The 19365-nt window shown below is 48.1% G+C and overlaps 1 protein-coding gene across 1 annotated transcript; it reads right to left on the minus strand.

The window, feature by feature from the left end:
- Positions 1 to 2735: 2735 nt before the first annotated feature.
- On the minus strand, positions 2736 to 17907 carry LOC112571086. Its single transcript, XM_025249895.1, has 11 exons — positions 17442 to 17907; positions 14901 to 15026; positions 12908 to 13455; positions 10902 to 11046; positions 9642 to 9748; positions 9389 to 9530; positions 6500 to 9057; positions 6118 to 6211; positions 5560 to 5820; positions 5137 to 5217; positions 2736 to 4929 (listed from the first exon to the last, which is right to left on the minus strand). Exons 2-11 carry the CDS (start codon positions 14992 to 14994, stop codon positions 4817 to 4819), a joined length of 4143 nt encoding a protein of 1380 aa, XP_025105680.1. The 5' UTR covers positions 14995 to 15026; positions 17442 to 17907; the 3' UTR covers positions 2736 to 4816.
- Positions 17908 to 19365: the final 1458 nt, after the last annotated feature.

Consider the following 19365-nt stretch of genomic DNA (forward strand, 5'->3'; position numbering starts at 1 on the left):
TGACAGTCATTGCCCTCCTTCCCCTCTCCCCCGAGTCCTACGCCATTGCACGTGTATCGTAAGACAGAAAAAACCTGCAATTCGATGTTTGCAAAGAAATGTAGGGGGGACAAAGAGAAGAGAAGAACGCAGTAAGCAGACCAATCATTGTAGCCCTCAGACAGCGAGGAAAGCATCATGGCGTCACGTGCCGGAGTTACGGCCGATGTCGGTGTGTAGCAAAGTCTTAGCTTGCTCTCGTTCTGTATGTATGTCCCTCTTTTAAACATAGCAGTAAGCTGTGAGACGTGACAATACGTCCACTTACTGTTTTTATGTGTGGCTGTATGTACGCGCTGCATGTTTGTTTACACAAGCATGCGTGTTTCCGGTTGAAGCTGATAACGGCGACTTCAGCTCACCCGTCTCCAGGTTACCAAGAGAGCACTCACTGACTATAATCTTGAGGATCTGCCCTAATACTCACACCTGTGTCCTTTACTCTTGTCTGAAATGTTGTTAGCCTGCCTGTACACCGAGCACACTTGCGACTGCTGCATGTCACCACACCTACGACGCCAAGAGGTAATGAGACCATGACCTCTCGTCTGGGGTCACTGGATCAGTTACAATGTAGACCACGTTGTAATTCTGGCAGGTCTTGTGCTCTTTGTCATATAGTCTCTGGTAACTAAACCCTGTGTTCTCTGACATCGTGTTTTGCCAGAGTTGAAAAGTAGTTCCTGTTTCCAGGTACGACGAAAAGAAACACACCTTCTGGTTTAGTTGGACAAGAGCCCGGGATTGTGCAGGTAAGCATTAATATCGGTTTATTGTCTGTAATGAAGTTGCCCCCATTAATGCATGTACTTTTAAATCTTCTGTTTTATTTGTCGGTATGTATGAAAATATCATAGTAAAATAATAACAGTATCCATTTCGATCATATTGTCAGTTACCAGTGCTCATCAATTATTATCGCATTTATAAATCGTCAGGTGATGATAATATTTTCCTACTGTGACGGAAGAAGGAATAAAAAAATCTCAGTCGATTTTAACGGGAATTCGCTCACACATCTCAGTCAAGGAATCTTGGTCCTGACATGAGTGGTTCGTGATCACCGCATGGGCAACGAGGCGTCGTCGGAGTCGTTGGGTTACTCAGAGACGACGGTTGGCGGCCAGGTGCGCAGGACGGCGCCTGACGTGGCGGTGAAAAAAGCTCGTGTCGTGCTGGTGGTCAGCAAAGACGAGGACAGTTTGCCCGATGTTGGCGATGATGGGACTGCAGGCAAAGTAAGCACGAGGCAACAGTCCGCCGTGGCCTGTACACGACCAGCCATGGAGAAGGTCGGCGACCCCAGAGCGCAAACACTACAGGTCGAGAGTCTCAGACCAAAGGTCACACCACCCAGTTCTGTGCTCGGGGAGGAAATGGAGGATCGCACAGCAGAAGGAGAGGAGATAGTACCTGATGCAGATGGAGATGCCTCGGTGGTCAATGAACATGTTTAAAGAATCACCATTATAAAAATTAAAGTTATGGGCATGTTAAAAGGACATGGCATTGTCGTTGTCATAAATGATTTTTACTTTTAGCTAAATTCTAACTTACGACTGCTAGACTTTAACACTCTTTTTTTTTTAACTTTGCCATAGTTTAGAGTCTAGTTTTGTCAAATCGAGACGTCTTGGCCATTGCCCATCGCAAATGAGAACTGACGTGTTTATGTAATGAACTAAATCCAGACATTTGAAACAAAGTTTGTTCTCGAACTATCTGTGGCCTTCACAATGCTTAACAGCCGTATGCACATTGGAGTTATGTATCATGTTGTTATGTATCATACTGACAGTTAGGGGATCACACTAAAACTAAACTTGCTGATTTTTGTTTTGGTAACTAGATGTTGTTGTGGATTAGTAACTTTACAGAATATTTTCCAAGGTCTGTTGTTTAGGAAATGCCAAGCATTGAGAGAGAAAGAGAGCGCGAACTTCTGGTCTTATTACATATTACGTCGTCATGGTAACTAGTTTAATTCTGTGTGTCTTCATCTAGATGCAAAATGAGGTTGTGAAAAGTGCGAGGATGTGAGTGCGAGCTCACGACACGCGACAGGAGAACTAAGTGGACACGCGCTATGTGAACCGTTGTGCACGTGCACTGACAGCCACCTGCTGATTCAAAATATGTTTAAAACTGAGCCCCATAAAATGAGGAACGTCCTTACTTGTCCGACCCAAACCATAGTGATGGTGATGTCGAATGACAGGGCAATGATGATAGTTCATTTCGGTGAAGTCAAAGTTGTCAGTCGGTAGGTCGTCATGGGTGACCGACTTCTCGAAATATGGATAAACGTTTGACCAAGTTTCGTGCCATGTAAAGCTTTGCCATGTTTTGTCAAACTTCCGGTTATATTTGTCCGGTTAACAAGGACCTTTAGCCTTTGACATTCGGTGAGGGATTCAAGGTTGGCAGACCAGTCTACAGGTAGGTGAAGCTCAGTTTGTTTGTGTGTGTTTGTGTGGGTGTGACATTGGTAAATAACCCCGTGTTGGTTATGGGGACATTTGCGTATAACCATATGACTATGATATGTGCAGAAAAGGGATATTTATGAGCCCTGCCGTAACGCATATAATTTTACTACAGTACTAGCACCGCAGAATATAGTTCCCTCATGTTTTATTACTTTCCCCATAATACACTATCAGTAGTTGAAGAAGTTCAATCAAAAAAAAAATGGATTATTTTACTCATGAAGTACATCGTTTAATAAACAACCATAAACGTTTTAGCAAATAATTATATTAATATGATTGCTGAACGTATTCAGCAGTGGATACAATAAATGCAGTGATGAGCGGATTTTACAGCCAACTAATGTAGTTGTCAGCCAGATGGCAGATGATCAAGCTGGGTTCATTTCTCGTCTCAGGCACACTGTTCTTTCTTTGCACATGGCATCTGTTTACAGGGCTGGCTGCTTTGCTGTGATATAGTCGCAGTTGCTGGCTCGGCGTAAAACACAAATGCTCCCTTCCCCCGTGTTTTGTAATCTCGTTGCGGGCAGTAAAACCACGAGAAGGGGCGGAGTTAAAGAGTGAATGGAGTGGCCTTTGGTCAAATCCTATTTGCGGCTGAGATAAGGCAAATACTTGAAGTACACGATTTCGGCACAGTGTTCTCTTGTCAAACTGTGTTTTCATCTCTATGTTACCGAGGTCGTGATCTCATCTCAGCTTTTTTGTGATGACAATGGGCGGATGACCACGCGGCCAAAGACAAGTCTTGTCAAATTATTATTGCTTTGAAATTTGTATCTGGAGGTTCATTGCCATTTGCAATGCAACCTGGATGGCATGTTTGAAGCATTTGTCTTCTGTCTACTGAATAATTACTGCCATGGTTGCAGAGGACAGTGTTCGAAGCAGTCCTTTGACAGACTATACAGTTGATCAGTAACAGATAACAGGACTGTAGAAGCGTTCGTAACACTAATGGCGGGAAGGCAGATAAACCTTCAAGTCTAAAAAATTCTTCAAACCTTGAGCTGCACTTTTAGCTGGGATGCACACAGGAAATGGGTTCAAATGAAGTCTAGAACCGTTCTACTTCGCATCCGGAACATGTCTCCGCCCATGTCTTTCTGTCCCCCTCTCCACTCTTCTGTTTGTCCTGTTTGATAACGAGGGCACAAGAACGGGCTTTTCTCTCCGATCCTACTCCATTCCCTCTCCCTCAAGCCTGTCCCATCACGTTGATATAGAGTGGGTTGTGGGCGTTGTCCTCCCAGGACACACGTGCACCAGCTGTCACGAGCAATAAGTACTTCGGAAGAAGATCTCGAGTCACGAACTATAAAATTAGCTTTCCAGCCTTCGGTTGTGTGGGTCATCACCTACTATGCGGTGTAAACCTGTGTGGTCAGCAGCAGTTTCATTGCACATTTCATCGGTCGTCCCGTAACATCGGTGGTGGTGGGCGGAGACATTCTGTATCATGAACTGGGGGGAAAGGTCAAGACGGTCGTTAGGTTCAGTGTTGGCCGTAAGTCGCTGTGTTCAGTTTTCAGCAGTTGCAACTGAAGGCATCCGAGACAATAACGTTACAGAAGCTGTTCTGAAGTGGATGGGGAGATAAACCGACGAAATTGAGAGAAAGCAGAATTTTTTTTTTTTATTAATTCAGCGATTAATTCAGTCATTTAATTGAAATGGCTGACAAGTCTCGCCAAAGTGCACACCCGAGCACTCGTTTTAAATGTTTCTCGTTAACTTTTTTCTGACGATCTTTATGTTTGGAGTTTTGAAATGTCAAGCTTCATCTTGCTTTCCTCTGGGTACACTGGGGAACCTTGAAAGTCCGAGTTGGAACTGTTCCGTACTTCATCCAAGCTAGTAATAGTTTGCTATTGGGAACGTCTGCTATGTAGCCCGCCATAGCTCACTCTTGCAGATGGCGCTACCAAAAGTAAGGCACGTACAGTTTTGATTAACTCGAAAGAAGAAGGAAAGTCATATAAGTGTGGAAAGCTTATTGCATCAAATAAGGGGTCGAGTAGAACCCTGTCGCATCCATTTCCGAGCCAGCTGCATGTTGAACATGTGTTTCTGGCCACTTTGATTAGAGGTGTAGCTGCGGCTCTCATATGTGTTGCTGTCACCGGGACACAGCTGTACAGCTGCACCCGGTTGTTATACCAGCTGCAGGAGGTTGATGTACTAGGCTGTCAGCTGCACGCGATAAGCTGCACGAGGCTGTTATGCTAGGCCGTCAGCTGCACCCGGTTGTTATACCAGCTGCACAAGGTTGTTATACCAGGCTGTCAGCTGCACGCGATATGCTGCACGAGGCTGTTGTACCAGGCTGTCAAGAAGCTGACGTCAGGCATGACACTGAAAAGCTTTCTGAAACGAGGTCCTGGCAGCTGCCTCTTGGCTGAAAATGGTAGAATCCATTGGTTGATTTTTAACATACTTATAGTGAACAAACAACTTCTTACAACGCATATTTTTGATAATATCTTTCTATTGCTTTGATTTTCATTTTTTGAACTAATGCGTTAAACGTTTATGATATCTGAGTACAGCTTAGTACACTAGGATGCATATGGATGATGGATGGATGGGTGAGAAAGAGAGTGACCTGCAACATGCGCTTGTAAGGCCTCCATCATGGCTGCTTTGACAGTGAAGACGGTGTTTCTACTGCGAATGCCCTCGATGTCTGCAACAATAACATTGTCAGTAACGACATGCAGTGGATATTCAAACGTAGCATAATGAGCAACTACTCTGGCAAATAAATGCCTTGTAAACAAAGAAAATTGTGGTTTTTGTAAACATGTCTTAGAAAAACGACTTAGTAAAGATTGAGGTCGAGAAAGCGAAACGTGGAGCGCGCATTTATCTCCCTCTACCTAACACTTGCGAAAAATAAATACTTTTTACTCGGAATATTTCCTTCAGCCTGCGAAAAGCCATGTGCAAAAAAACCCAGAATAGACAATGATGAGCACAGGTAAGAGATTTGAGGGGAGAGCAGCCAGTAATCAGGGGAGCATATTACCTGTCCTGAGGAGGCAAAGAGCGCACAGCAGCGCCATCTCCGTGGGGTCAAGGCCTGCCTGCAGGATAAGGTCGGCGACCTCCAGCAGGTTCACCTTGAAGGTAAAGAGCGGCGACTGTAGGGGCACCGCCCAGTTCCACACCTGGCGAAACATCTTAAGGTCCGCGTCGTACTCCAGGTAGGCGGTGAGGATCAAGACGGCGCCGAACCCCGCCGCCTGGCTCAACAGGGCGCGGTCCTCGCTCGTCAGGTCTTCGCACCCTGGGGAAGTGGGCGGGGAGAAGGGGAAAAACGCAGAAAAATGTCTTAGAATATGGCAAGATCCTTGCACCTGTACAATTTTGATGAAAGCGGTGCCCATCGTTCCCTGTCTTCCTTTCCTTCCCAAGCACTTTTTAAGGGGTTACATTCTCATTTATCATCTGGGCAAAGTATGCTATGCCAGACGTGTATCGAACCTCTAACCTCGGACACTGGTGTTCTAGTTAATCTCTCCACGGAAAGCGCCAATGGAGAGAGGGCTTACATTGGAGAAGTGGGCGTGTGCTTACCGCTTACCTGGCAGAGCGGCCAGACATCGGTCACTGGCTGTCGTGAGGACATGCTTGAAGCGGTACATCCACTCCAGCGTCTGAACAGACTTGTCAATCTCCTGGGGCGAAAAATGTCAGGTACTGCAAAATCTATCTTTAAGAAAAGGACCAGCTATCATTACACAGTAGGGTCGAAGTATTCGTTCATTACTGTTCACAAGACTGACATTACAACGACTTTTGTAAGCGACAGAAGGCTGGATACTATGAATAAACCTTCTTTTCTCTTCTTATCCTTCAGCGCCTAAGGATTGCATCTTCCTGTGACACTCCGCGAACACCACAAAAATTACTCGTCAATAATAATAATAATAAAGATGATGATGTGTACGACACACAATGCTTACCATGTGATCAGACATCTTGTGAAGGCGAGGGTCACTCAGATCCTCCCTGAGGCGGGTTACTGCTTGGAGGACAGCGTGAATGGTCTGCTGTGTGTCCGTGGCGAGGGTCAACGCCTCACATAAGGGCTGTTGATGCCAGTATTCGTGCTCTCGTCTAGCACTAAAAGTTTCCCAGGACTGATGTCTTCTCCCTTGCCAAGACGGCGCGGCGCCCTTGTCGTCTGACGAGCGGTTGACGGCGCGAGGGGACGTCGACGAGACTTGGCGTCCTGTACGCCAAACAGGTGGCTCTCCCTGATGGTCTAGAGAGGCTGCCTGCGCGTTGCCATCGTGACAACCGTTGGTCTCACAAGAGTTGTCTATAGCCAGAAAGTGTCGATTGACGTCCAGCAGACCCCTGTTGTCTATAGCTATAGACATCGGGGCATTGTCTAGACCTGGAATAACGTGAACCGCTCTCCCTGCTGACATCGAGCGCGGCTGACAGTTCTCCTCTCCCTCATTGTCATGACCTCGTCTGTCACTGACTGGGTTCGAACAGTTGAGTCTGCTTGATGATGTGGGAGAAGTGAAGGTGGTCCTGTTGTCTGTCGGTCCAGTCTGCTCTGCACTGCGGCAACCTCTACCATCCCCCTGGATTAGTTTTGCTTTGCCGTGCGGCGCCCAGGCGCTACAAGGAGCTTCGTGGTGACGGCCAAACTCAAGTGCCAGGTCCTTGCTGCTACTTGAGTGTCTGTCGCATGCGGTTCGCATGCAGCATTGCTCAGGCGCGGCAAAATAGACGCAGAGACTCTGTTGCTGTTGCTGTTGCTGAGGATGACTGGCAATGTACGTTTCCACCTCGTGCTTGTCCTTAACCTGTGACTCCGCAGAAAGATATGGAACTGAATCGAGGTGGCCGAGAAAAGGCACCCACGCCATTCCCGACACCCCGGTCTTTTTCTCGAGGTTAATCTTGCCGTGCGCGCGCCGCAGGTCGCTACGTGCCGCGTCAGTTAGCCTCGACATCCCCGCGACATCACAGTGACCTCGCCGGAACTGATACTTCGACAAAAAGACGTCATCGTCAACTGCACTTTCAAGGTCCACTGCCTCATCCAACTGTCCGTTTATCTCGGCAGCGTTGCTGTGATCTTGAGCGATAGCAATCCGTCGCCGGGACTTGACGCGAGTTGGACAGTTCAAGGCGGAGTCGGACCGTCGTCTGGAGGCGGAGCTGACGCCGACCATCGGGCCATCCAAGCCCTTGACTGATCCGTGGGTGAAACTTAGCTCATTCACGGGCTTGACAGGTGGGTTATCGCACGTTGTTGGGAGAAAAAATTCCGCTGGTGGCTGGCCGCTTTGCAGTTGCGAGACATACGTGCCACGGGAGGCTGCCATCTTAGCTGACGTCACCAACGCTCCGGATGTCTCCGCAGGTTGCTCGACGACCGTGTCATACACATGGTAAAGGTCAAGACCACGGGGAAGAGGACTTACCCAGGTGTCTCGGTTGTGCGTTTCTGCTCTCCACTCTGACAATCTGGACCCAATGATCTTGACCCGTTCCGCTGACGTCATGCTGGGGTCATCTCCTAGAGGATAACCTTCAGAATCGAATACTATGCCACGTTGACACACGTTGGTCAGTCCTTGGGGTGCAAAGCTGTCGCTATGGCCCGGTGTTTCTTGCTGGGACTGGTACCTGCGAGGTATGCTGTACCTGCACATGACCCCAGGCAGCCAATCGGAACCTAATTGTTGACGTGGGAGAAAAAGCCCGTTACAGGTGGCAGCACCCGCTGTTGCTAGGGAGGCATCTCTTGTTCTGCTGCACCCGGGATCGGAGATGGTGCGAGAAAAGGTTGTTGGCAGTACAGGGGATGTCGCCTCCACCCCAGGCGAGGCTTCCTGCCGCGAGGTGGGACTGGCGAGGGGGACAACCGAGTAAAGAGAGGAGCACCTCGTGAGGAAACCTCCCGCCCGCTGGGTGGCCGCTCCCACACGTCCGACCAGAGAGCCGTCCAGCTCGGGCGAAAGCCCAGCTCTCTGATACTCACATTCAGTCACTGCCGACGACACCGAGGCATCGGACAGTTGTCGCCGTAGCGTTCGTTGCTGGGAGAAGAAGTCTGACGCCATGTGACCTGGTGACGTCAAACGATCCGGTCCGACGACGTTGCTGCCGTCATTGAAGAAGGACGTCACGGAACGCACGCTGGGTGACGTCATTAGTGTCTTGTCGTCACATGAAGCGGAAGGATGTTTGGTGGCAGGCCCTGGCGAGGGCTGCAGGTCCATGCTGACGGCTGCTAGGAAGTCGTCGGAAAAGCTGCTGGACTCGTAAGTCTCCACACTGAAGTCTTGCTCCTGCACGTCCTGGCGCGACGCCTCGCTGTTGTCGGACTCGTACTTGCCGGACGGAGGAGGAGGGAGGGGATTTAGGTCCGGGTAGCTCGGTGGGAAGGTGTCTGCCATCGTCCTCGGTTCCATTAGTTTTGTCTCTAGGCTAGCTTGGAGTGTGTCCTGTCGGCAGACCGCACGTCCATCTTTTTTAGGCCTCCCCATCTTGATGGCTGCAGACAACGGCAAGAAACCCTGATTTTATTGCCAGTATTTTATAGAAAACCTATCTCATCTCACTCTCTCTCTCTCACACACACACAGGACATGCTCACTTTAAAAGTGACTTTTTCCCACCAGCTGATGTCATATCGCCAATCAGTAATGTTTTGTTTATTGCCCACTCCAGCACCACGTGATGCTAGCTGTGCAGACTGGGTTTATGTCAACAAACTCGACAAGTCTCGCCATCTGTCTCACAGAAACTCTCCGATCTGTCATCGTGCGCCTGTAAACAAGACACATAGGACCCTATCAGCTTGTTAACAAATGTATTGGCTTTACCGTCGCGGGACATGCCGACGTTGAGGCATTTCTGGAAGCGGCAGTAGCGGCAGTTGTTGCGCATGCGCGGGTTGATGGTGCATTTTTTGGCGACCTTGCACACGTAGGCCTGGTGCTCCTTCAGCCCGCGACGGAAGAATTTCTGCAAGTACAGGATGACTGTCATCAGACCAAATATATATCAGTGTTTGTGTGTGTGTCCTGATACATTCTCGTTCGATCAAAGACTCGGGTGGTCGGGTGGTTCCCTTACCTTGCATCCTTCACAGGTAGTGACGCCGAAGTGCACGCCATTAGCAATGTCACAACACACCTTGCACAGCATCTGTCCCTCAGCAGGTACAACAGCTTCTGGTTTTTCTGTCAGAAACAAACACCTGTGTGTACTGAGAGGATGTGCACTGCAGCTGGGAGGTACAGTGGGGTGGGTGACTTATACAACATGGCTGTTAGCAGTCTAAACCACAAAATAATATTTTTAATTCGCCATAATTCTTTATGTTGGTTTTAAAAGAAATTATTAAAAATAGATTGACAACTGGAAACTAATGAATACCTAAGCTGAGTTCTGGACCAGCAATGATAGGAACAAAGTTCATGACTTAAAGGACGGGCAATGTTCTTCCTTCGTCGTCTCCAACTGTCCCACGGTCGCACCTCGCAAACAACTTTGTCAAACGTTCGTTGACGTGTGTCCGGTTAAAATGGACTTTAGGGTGGAGGAGGCCTGAGCACAGGCAGGTGTGTGTTGAGGTACAAACACCATATAGACTGGAGGTAAAACAATTCAAATATTTTGTGCTGGTATTTAGATTGAGGCTGATGTTGACAAGGGTCAGAGGGCGCACGAGTGGTGACATCATCAATAGTTGATGATCTGCTGCGTGCGACTCTCGCGTCCTTCGCTTGAAGTCACGTGTGTGTTGCTGTAATCATCACCGTGGTACAACAACTACAACATCTACGCACCAGTTGGTATGAAAAGAACAGCCACTAAAGTGTAGGATATAGAAATCTCTCTTGAGACTGAAATCCAGATTACAGTTGATGCCGTGACTGAAGAGACTTCAAAATGCTGACTTCACAAAAATCCGACACAGTCAATGAAACGGTTAATAAAAGGTTAATAAAGCCACAAATCTCCCCCACAGCAGAATAGATAACTGTTTTAAGGTGAGATGTGAATCATGAAAGGTGGCTGCGCCGTGGGACAAGGTAGGCGGTCAGTGTGTCGTGCCAGGTCATGCGTGTCACCTGCCGGGATGAAGTGGAACGATCTGTCTTGTGTCGGTTCCTCGGCATCTTTGCTAAGTGTCACATCACGTGGGTTGGTCAACCATGATGTTGTCTCATAGCCAGTCCGGCAAAATGCATTGAAATGACCAGCCGATCCTTGAACGTTACAAACCCGTTCCTTGATGCTGCATGACCTTTTGAGTGAGGTCAACAGACGTCGAGGGGACAGGATCACGTGGACAACAAGACAGACAAACACAATGTCTGCCATCTTTACCTTTGCGGAACATGCCGGCAGACAAGCATCTCTGGAAGCGACAGAACTGACATCGGATGCGACCTAACTTGTGAACATCGCAGGTTCCTCCGCACTGGGAGGAAAACACTGGATCCCCGGTCTTTGTGCACCTGATAAAGAAACTCTGCAACAAATAAATTGTTATCGGAGTTTTCAAGTTAGAAAAAAAAAATATTGCAGGGCGTTGAGAACTATGCAAAACATTATTGCTTTTCTTCATTAAATTTCATCCACAAATTTCACTTTTATTTGCTTCCTTCAACAATGGTTGCACTTAGTGCAGAATGTTGTCTTGGATTTTGGGGATTAACTCCGGCATACTGATTTTTACAAAAAGTCGCATCTTGCTTCTGTTAATGACTTTAATAAATTCATAAAAAGATGACTGACATTTGAGACTGTGGTCAGTCAGTGTGTCACGGAATAATTATTTCATGTCACGTATAAAATGCTGTGGAGCGACACCCCGCCTCGACATAAACTTCTTGGAACAAAGAGCACAGAATTCTCTCCGTCCCTCCTTTTATCCGAGTATGAATGTCTAGGCTAAGCCATAAAGCTCCGTCTACACACGACTGTAATGCCCCCAGCAACACGGTGTGCAGTTTATGCTCGCCACAAAATCAACCCCGAAGCAGCCAAGCGAAGGACAATGTGTAAATATGAACTTTTAATGTGTGTTTAAGAAACTACTGGTAACATATATGAAATGTCCTTTTTATTGGACAAGAAAAGAACTTTTTGTGTGAACGTTACAACAAATAAAAATGTTAGATGCAGCAATATAATAAGCACTCGGTGACCCACCCACCCCTGGGCGTTGGAACGCGTGCAATCTGGCGCCCTCTGTGGGAGTGAGAGAATGTGAGGATGCGGTGAGGACGGGAGGAGAGAAAGATATGAGTAGCCTTGTCACATCGGCTGCAGAAAAGACGATCGTTGCTGTTTGTCGCCTGGCTGGTCCTCGTTAATAAAGAATTGTCATTGTCATTGTCATTGTCATTGTCATTGTCATTGTCATTGTCATCGTCATCGTCATCGTCATCGTCATTTTTGTGAAGGTCTGTAGCCTCCATTTTTACTGGAAGTACTGGCTGGTTAAGGGGCTCAGCCCTTGAGTTATAAAGTGGTGTCCAGACCCCTCGGACACTGCTTCGTGTTTCTTGACCCCAGAGCACCTTTGGCACCCCTTTAAACTAAGGTTTAGGGGGTAAAACTATATCTGAAGGGTCTATATATCTTCGGAAACCACGCCTGTCCTTACTTCTCCATGTTGCCCCGGAGCAACGACATGCCCTCGCTTCATAACTACCGCCCCCTGGCAGATAATACTCTTCCTTTCTTTACTTATCTCTCTCCTCTAACCTGGATGATGAGCAGCCACCAAACACAGTCATATTACTAGAAAATTGATAAGAAAGTTCCTTAATGGGGGTAGGGATCACAATCTGACTAACAACATCAAAGAGCCGAAAGGCGGAGAGTCAGAAGAAAAGTTTGTTGGGGTGGGGAGGTTCGGGGGAGGACATGCCGATTGTATCTTTTCCCACAAAAACTGGGTGGGCGTGACCGTCTACTCCCGCAAAAAAAAAAAAAAAAAAAAAAAATTATGGACGGGGTCACAAGTATTTGGGTGGCGGGACAAGCGTTTATTGCCTGAGAATGAGGACTCCCTGCCCCCTACCCCGTTTAATGACGAGTAAGGGTTCGAAATCTTCTGATGATTCTCGTTTTTATCGTCGTCGACATCTTAAGCTACTAGGGTGAGCCTCAAAGCATGGATCTAGCGAGCATAAACAAATAAACAACAGCAGCCACAACCGTGGAATCTGTGAATCTGGGTGCCTCCACACCTTCGCCTCCTGTCAGAGGTCGGGTTGTCAGCACGCGCGGACATTCAAATGCCGTGACGGTTACAATGGAACAGAAAGAAGTGGAAGAAAGTGGCAAAGTGAAGAAGGTGTGTTTGTGGGGAGGGGATGTACCTTGCATGGCAGACACACCAGGGCACCGAAGTAGTGGCCGCTGGCCGGCTCGCCGCAGACGTCACACGGGGTATCGACTCGAGGTGGACAAGGTCCGGCGGTCAGTCCATCGTCTCCAGTCCTGTAGTTCAACCTCCGCCTTTCACGAGATCGTGAAGAGGGTCTGGGGTCGCGGTCCTTATCTTGTGGACTGACTGCCGGCTGGCACGTGGACGTTGCTGTGGTGGCTGTACCCTCCGGGAACGGTAGATGACCTGTGTGGGTCGCCATGGTCAGAGCAGGGTCCTCAGGGAAGGACAGTTGACAAGCAGAGGGCGGTGACGTCACCGGTGGACTAAGCACGTCACCGAGTGGCTGAAATGACGTCAGCTCGGGCAGCAGTCGATCAGGAGCTTGGCCGGACACTAGGGGGCGTGACGGGTCGGCTGGTGGCGGCAGGTCAGTCTGTCCAAACGTCGGGTCACCGTTGCCCGTGTCGTCGTAGTGGTAGGCATGCGGAGGCTGCAAGTCGCAGCTCATTGGTGTAGCCTGGCCGCGTGGACACAGCCCTGGAAGGAGGGGACAAGTTCGTGACATGACATTCACTCGTGTGGAAAACATGACCGTCCCCGCCTCATGATCACGGGAATGTCATTGTCTCTAGCCTTATCACACCCAGTCTTATCTGAGCGTTCACACTGAGCGGTAAGTGTTCAAAGACAGCCATGCGCGACTCACACACACACACGTTATCTTCCCCTTCTCCCCCCTTTTTTTCTCGTCAGATGTCATCAACTGCATTACTCTGTTAATAAAAACAAATATTCATTATCCATCATTGTCTCATCATTAGAGAACTGATCATCACTTGCTTTATTTGGGTCATAGTTACGTGGAACTGAAATAGTTTATCAATAGAAAGTTTAATGAATAACCCCTCACATTTTAACCCCCCCCCCACCATTTTCCAGCCTCTCTACTCAAATACAACACGCCTCACATCATGTGACTACAGAGAACTGACTAGGCAATGGGTGAGTCAGCGTCCGTTTATGTGATGTTATCGTCTGCTCGTTGAGATGCTTGATGTTTCCATTTCCCAAAGTTTCAGAAATATTATAAAGTTTAATGGCTTCAAGGCGATGAAAAACGACTTTGTATTTCGTCACTAAAACTGCGAGTATATTGTCGGGACAAAAAGGGACGATTGTCAGATGGAATCTTATCGGGCGACTAGCAAGGAGCAGCCGCAGGGGACTGCATAGCACTAGAGTGACGTAGCACTGCTCGCCCGCCACCCAGGATTTTGCGCCTCGGGTTGACTACAGGTGCAAATTTCGTGACTTGCAACCGGATTTAAAAAATAATAAAATAAACGACTGCCAGTTAGATGTTACAGTTTCTAAAAAAGACATCGTCATCTATTGCAAGCACGATCTTGAACATCTGATGCCAGAATCTTACTATACTCCATTGGTCTAGGAAAAGTTTGAAATAAGAAAATATCCTGCTGACATTCTTGTGGATGCTTCACTCTATTGAAGAAGTATATTCAGCATATGAGCATTTTCTGAAATGAGTTTACACTGTAGCTTTAGTTTAGACACTTTTAAGACATTCCATGTATGGATGTGAAGAGACCGTGACATGTCTTCAAAGAATAGTGTGAAAGGGAGTTACTGAGTTAATGGGCTTACAGTAATATTTTAACCGCGATGTTATACCCTGTTCTCATCTTTATTATCTACTTTGATAAAGGACCATGCATCAATACAAAATCTTGAATCTCTTGCCGGAAGTCACGTGACCTTTGCCGTCTGCCGTTGCAGAGTGAATTTGTAAATTCTGTGGGTGCCGGCTCATAGGCTCAACGGTGCAGAGCATCGAGAGGAGTCCAGGTAAAGTGAGCAAGGCGATGTCATCAAGGTGAGTGGACATCATAAAAAAAACGCCCACACATTGCCAGAAGGAGGTCAGAACTGACCTCTGACCCTTTGAGACCAGAACGTCTTACCTTGCCGGTTGCCGTTGTAGTCCGTGACGTGGTCGGCGTCGCAGGTGGGGAAACATGGCTGCCAGTGACGTGCTGTGAGGGGCGAGGCCAGCATCCTGTTGTGACGTCATACAAAGCAGCCCGGCTCTGACGATAGAAGAAGATGCGTGTGAGATTGCAGATGACCTGATGACTGGCTTGCACCGCGCGCAAGACTAGACGCACAGTACAGTACTAGACTCTAGTGACGTGCTTTGGACAGCAGCAGACTCTAGTGACGTGCCTCGTACAGCGCCAGACTCTAGTGACGTGCCTTGTGCAGCACCAGACTCTAGTGACGTGCCTTGTGCAGCACCAGACTCTAGTGACGCGCCTTGTACAGCACCAGACTCTAGTGACGCGCCTTGTACAGCACCAGACTCTAGTGACGCGCCTTGTACAGCACCAGACTCTAGTGACGTGTCTTGTGCAGCGCCAGACTCTAGTGACGTGCCTTACACAAGACAGGGCTGTGACGATCTAGCGAGCCCCCTCGCACATGACGAGACCGCGTTGCTGGATGATCAACACCCAGGACCCTCGCGATGCAGTGCAACGATTAGCTGTACTTGTCCATTCACCGAAACCAAGAAGCTGCCGGCTTCGATCCCTGCTGCGTAAAACTGACGACATCTTTGGACACTGGCAGGAAGACATCGGTTACAACAAGAGTTTGAAACAGTGATTTGTCGTGCAGCTGTTGGACAAATTGTAAAACCCAAGTTCATTGACTTTCCTAAGACCATGCTCATCGGGCGTTGACGCATTGCTGCTGGCGTGAGCTGCGTGCAGGCAGAGTGCTGCGTCTTATCGGCCACAAAAGACATCAAGTGGCGGCTGAAGTGTTCGTTTAGTTTTTCTTGCCACCGATAGAGGAGACACTTTACACGTCTCTTACGTCACCGGATACCGTGTTGCAAGTAAACATCCTATAACACCGGTTTATAGCACATCGCCGGGTATATGGATGCCATCTGTATCTGATATAACAGAAAATCCGGTATTATTGCCGTTTCTTTCACAGACAAGTAGACAGACTAGACATGAACTCGAGTACATATCGTTTGATAAGGGAAAGCTAAGCCGTGTGGACACCGAATCCATTCTACGGCTTTAAATAACAGGAGGACTGCCTGTCCGCGCGTGGCAAACCAAGACTGGCGTGTCTCGGCTACCTGCAACACCCTCCTCCCTCCCTGTCCCCGACGTCTCCCCGCCCTTGACATCCCCAGTAGTTCACACTCGCAGAGTGACGACGGCGCTGTCGCCGACGACATAAAATTTCAGGTGGTGTCTCGATAACGGGGGCGGCGCGTCGTTGAGAAGATATAAATAGCCCGCGTGTCCACGGCGGCGCCCGGCAGTGGAGTGGTTGTCACGACTGAGAGGCTCCGGGTTCACATCTCGTCTCAGGAACACTGTATGTGACACCTGTTCACAGGGTTAGGTGTTGAGGGGTTTTCTCCGGGTACCTCAGTTTCCTTCCCCATTCCCTCTTCTACCATAGTGCGAAATCGCCTCAAGGTACAAACACTTTCCCAATAAATCCACCAACAAATCAAGTGCTTTAAGTTTGCCGACACTCGGCGACGTACCTAGTCAGCCACACAGCTGTCTGTGCTCTCACTTTGGTTACTTACAGAAGATTGCTAGTGTGTACGTGTGTATGTGTGTACGTGTGTATGTGTGTAGGATCAGAATTTGTCCTAAGCAAAGTTTTCGACATGGAGTGTCTTAACGCAGCCTCTTTGATAATGAGTAAGGGTTAGACATCTTATGATTCTCGTTTTTATCGTCGTCGTCATCTTAAGCTGCTATAGGGTGAGCCTCAAAACATGCATCTGGTGTGTATAAACAATAGACAACCCCATTGGCCACGATCTCTGCACTCATCATTCTTTGAGGCAAGCGTGTGCGTCTGTTCATTCTTTGAGGCAAGCGTGTGCGTCTGTTCATCACCATCATAAGAAACAGAATCCACAGCTCCCACCCGTTCAACAGGATGGTAATCATGAAGACCCTGTCCAATCGGTAAATGGTAGCAAACCTGATGATGTCGCTTTTTTCAGATCTTTTCCAGCCTCGTCATTGTTACAGTCGTGGTGCGGATTAATGCCGTGCAGCTGCCATCTTTGGCGAGGGTGGCTCCTGATACTTCGAGCTGTTCGCCTGTTCCATCACTGCACTTTGTTGTCCGAAAGAAGTCTCCCATTTGGTTATTAAGCAATATTGATACACGAGAGAGAAGAAGCACATAAGACACACTCAGGTAGATAAGTCTCCTGTTATTATTTGGGTTTGCATGCACTTGGGTCTTTTCACTTTTTTTTCTCTGATAAGAAACTTGCAATCTATTCCATACAGAGCACTAATACGTTTTTAAGCTGGAACAAAAAGAGAGAAATAGTGTAGGAGATGTTGCCTTTACTACAGAGGTAAGAAGTTGGGATGCGTCCCCCACCCCCGGGTGGATTTGTGCAGGTGTGTCAGCGAGGCTTTGCTCACCTGTCATATTTTGCTTACCTGCCAGTAGGAAAGTTGTTCACTCGAACACGGGCTTTTCTCAGTGGCCACCAAAGTCGTGGAACTTGGGGAAATATTCTTAGCGTCGTTTCAATGCAGTTAGTAGTCAGTACATCCTACACGTCATCTACGAACACTTTCTTGTAACGGGAATAAATCCTGCAGAAATGTCTTCAGGTAAACACTGCAACAGTTTCTTGTAACGAAACACACAGCAACTGCAAGAACTGGACGATGTGATGATCCTCCGACAGCTAACCTGAGTTCTGACTACGAGGCCCATGCGTCTGATGCCGGAGCCGCCCAGGTGGGACATCTGTGCCAAGGGGACACAAGTGCATACGGGAGATAGGGGAGATAAGCACACAGTGTTAGTAGTGTGTCGACATGAGCTTCTGCTGCTTCTCACTCTAAGGTCATTAAGGTCAGCACACACCATTGGCTGCCGCTATGTCTACCGACTTGTTTTCGTTATGTTGGCTTCAACTTCCAGTCCAGAGACATGTCAGAAGCTCCGTTTGTAGCGAGGACAGAGAGAAGAGGGACGGGAGGTGTGAACAACTGGTGAACGTGGCATTGGGATGTGCAGCATCTTGAAATAGTTTAAGGCTGATTAACTCTGTGCAAGAGGTGACTGCTGAGGATGTCTCTTGTGAGGTGGACACTCCTTTCCTCAAATGTGTATTGTATCCATTGTATCCATGTGCTCTCCTAGACGACAGGTGCCGGTCAAGGGACAACTGATTGTGTTGATAAGACAAGATCTTTTATATAGCCATCTGCAGTTTTCAGCACTGATTAGAGTTTATAACTAAGAGGCGTCTAGGATAGTACATGTAAATGCAATCAAATATAGTAGTCTTACAAATTTTTCTCTAGGGGACGAAATATTCAAACATGGTCTGTATTAAAACTTAATAAGAAAATCTATTATAGAAAATCAGACATGTAGACATACTAGCACAGCTTCGTTTTATGAAGACAAGAAGTTGCCAATGAGTTTATACAAGTAGTTTCATTATAAATCAGAGGTGGAGCCTTTCAGATGCGAGGCCGCCACCTTCTGCCCCAGCCCTCCGGGGTCCCGCGCGGTACTCGGTGAACTACCGAGGTCGTGAAAGTCGAGGTTAAGGTGACAGAGGGTCAGCAGGATCTCTACGGCCTGACTACCTCAGCAGGATGCTGATCATAAAGTTTAATGCAGCACATGTCGCGTGTCAAACAGCAATGACACATTTCATCGGCTTATCGGTCGCCCGACCTTTGGTAGTCCTTTGCCCGCGACACTGAGCGAAACCTCTACACTCTACAGCTTGCCTCCGCCGTGTGGCAGACTGGGCAACAACGACAACAACGACAACAACGACGACAACGACAACAACAACAACAACAACATATATACAGTACATAAGTGAATTGAATGATCACATACTTTATGGCATTAATTGGCGTGATGGAGGAGGAGGAGGAGGAGGAGGAGGAGGGTGGGATGGTGGTGGTTCTTGAACACTTAGGGGTGTAGGGCGGGAAGACGATTAAAAATACTAAGCTACCCAGGTGGCAGCTTACCGGTGGTGCTATCTCAGAGCCAGACACCCGGTTCCAGCGAAAGGCTTTGTCTGCGAGCATCGATAACACTCCGCTGACGCAACTGGCTGCACGTCAGTAGATAGGCAGACGGCAGACTGACGCGCTTCATGTGAGAACTTGCCCACCTTGCGGCCGGCATGACGTCAGACAGGTGTGCGTCCCTTTGACGGAGAATTGGAGCGGCACGCGTGGACAAGCAAAAAAAAAAAAAAAAGTAACAAACTGATAGAGCCCAAATGTTGCTTGGGCAGAGTGGCAAGATGATAAGGACCTCTGTTCCCACCCATAGCTCGCTGTCTCTCTCTCGACACGTAGCCACCCTGGACGTGGCTTC

Source organism: Pomacea canaliculata, linkage group LG8 (assembly GCF_003073045.1).
Source record: "Pomacea canaliculata isolate SZHN2017 linkage group LG8, ASM307304v1, whole genome shotgun sequence".
In the NCBI taxonomy this organism is placed as follows: domain Eukaryota; kingdom Metazoa; phylum Mollusca; class Gastropoda; order Architaenioglossa; family Ampullariidae; genus Pomacea; species Pomacea canaliculata.

Bases quoted from the DNA above. Each gene is read 5' to 3' on its own strand.
- LOC112571086 (XM_025249895.1), bottom strand. From the start codon at position 14,994: ATGCTGGCCTCGCCCCTCACAGCACGTCACTGGCAGCCATGTTTCCCC. The intron at 9,531-9,641 runs GTAAGGGAACCA...CTGTACTTGCAG, and splicing joins CTACCTGTGAAGGATGCAAG to AAATTCTTCCGTCGCGGGCT. The intron at 6,212-6,499 runs GTAAGCATTGTG...TTTTCGCCCCAG, and splicing joins ACAAGATGTCTGATCACATG to GAGATTGACAAGTCTGTTCA.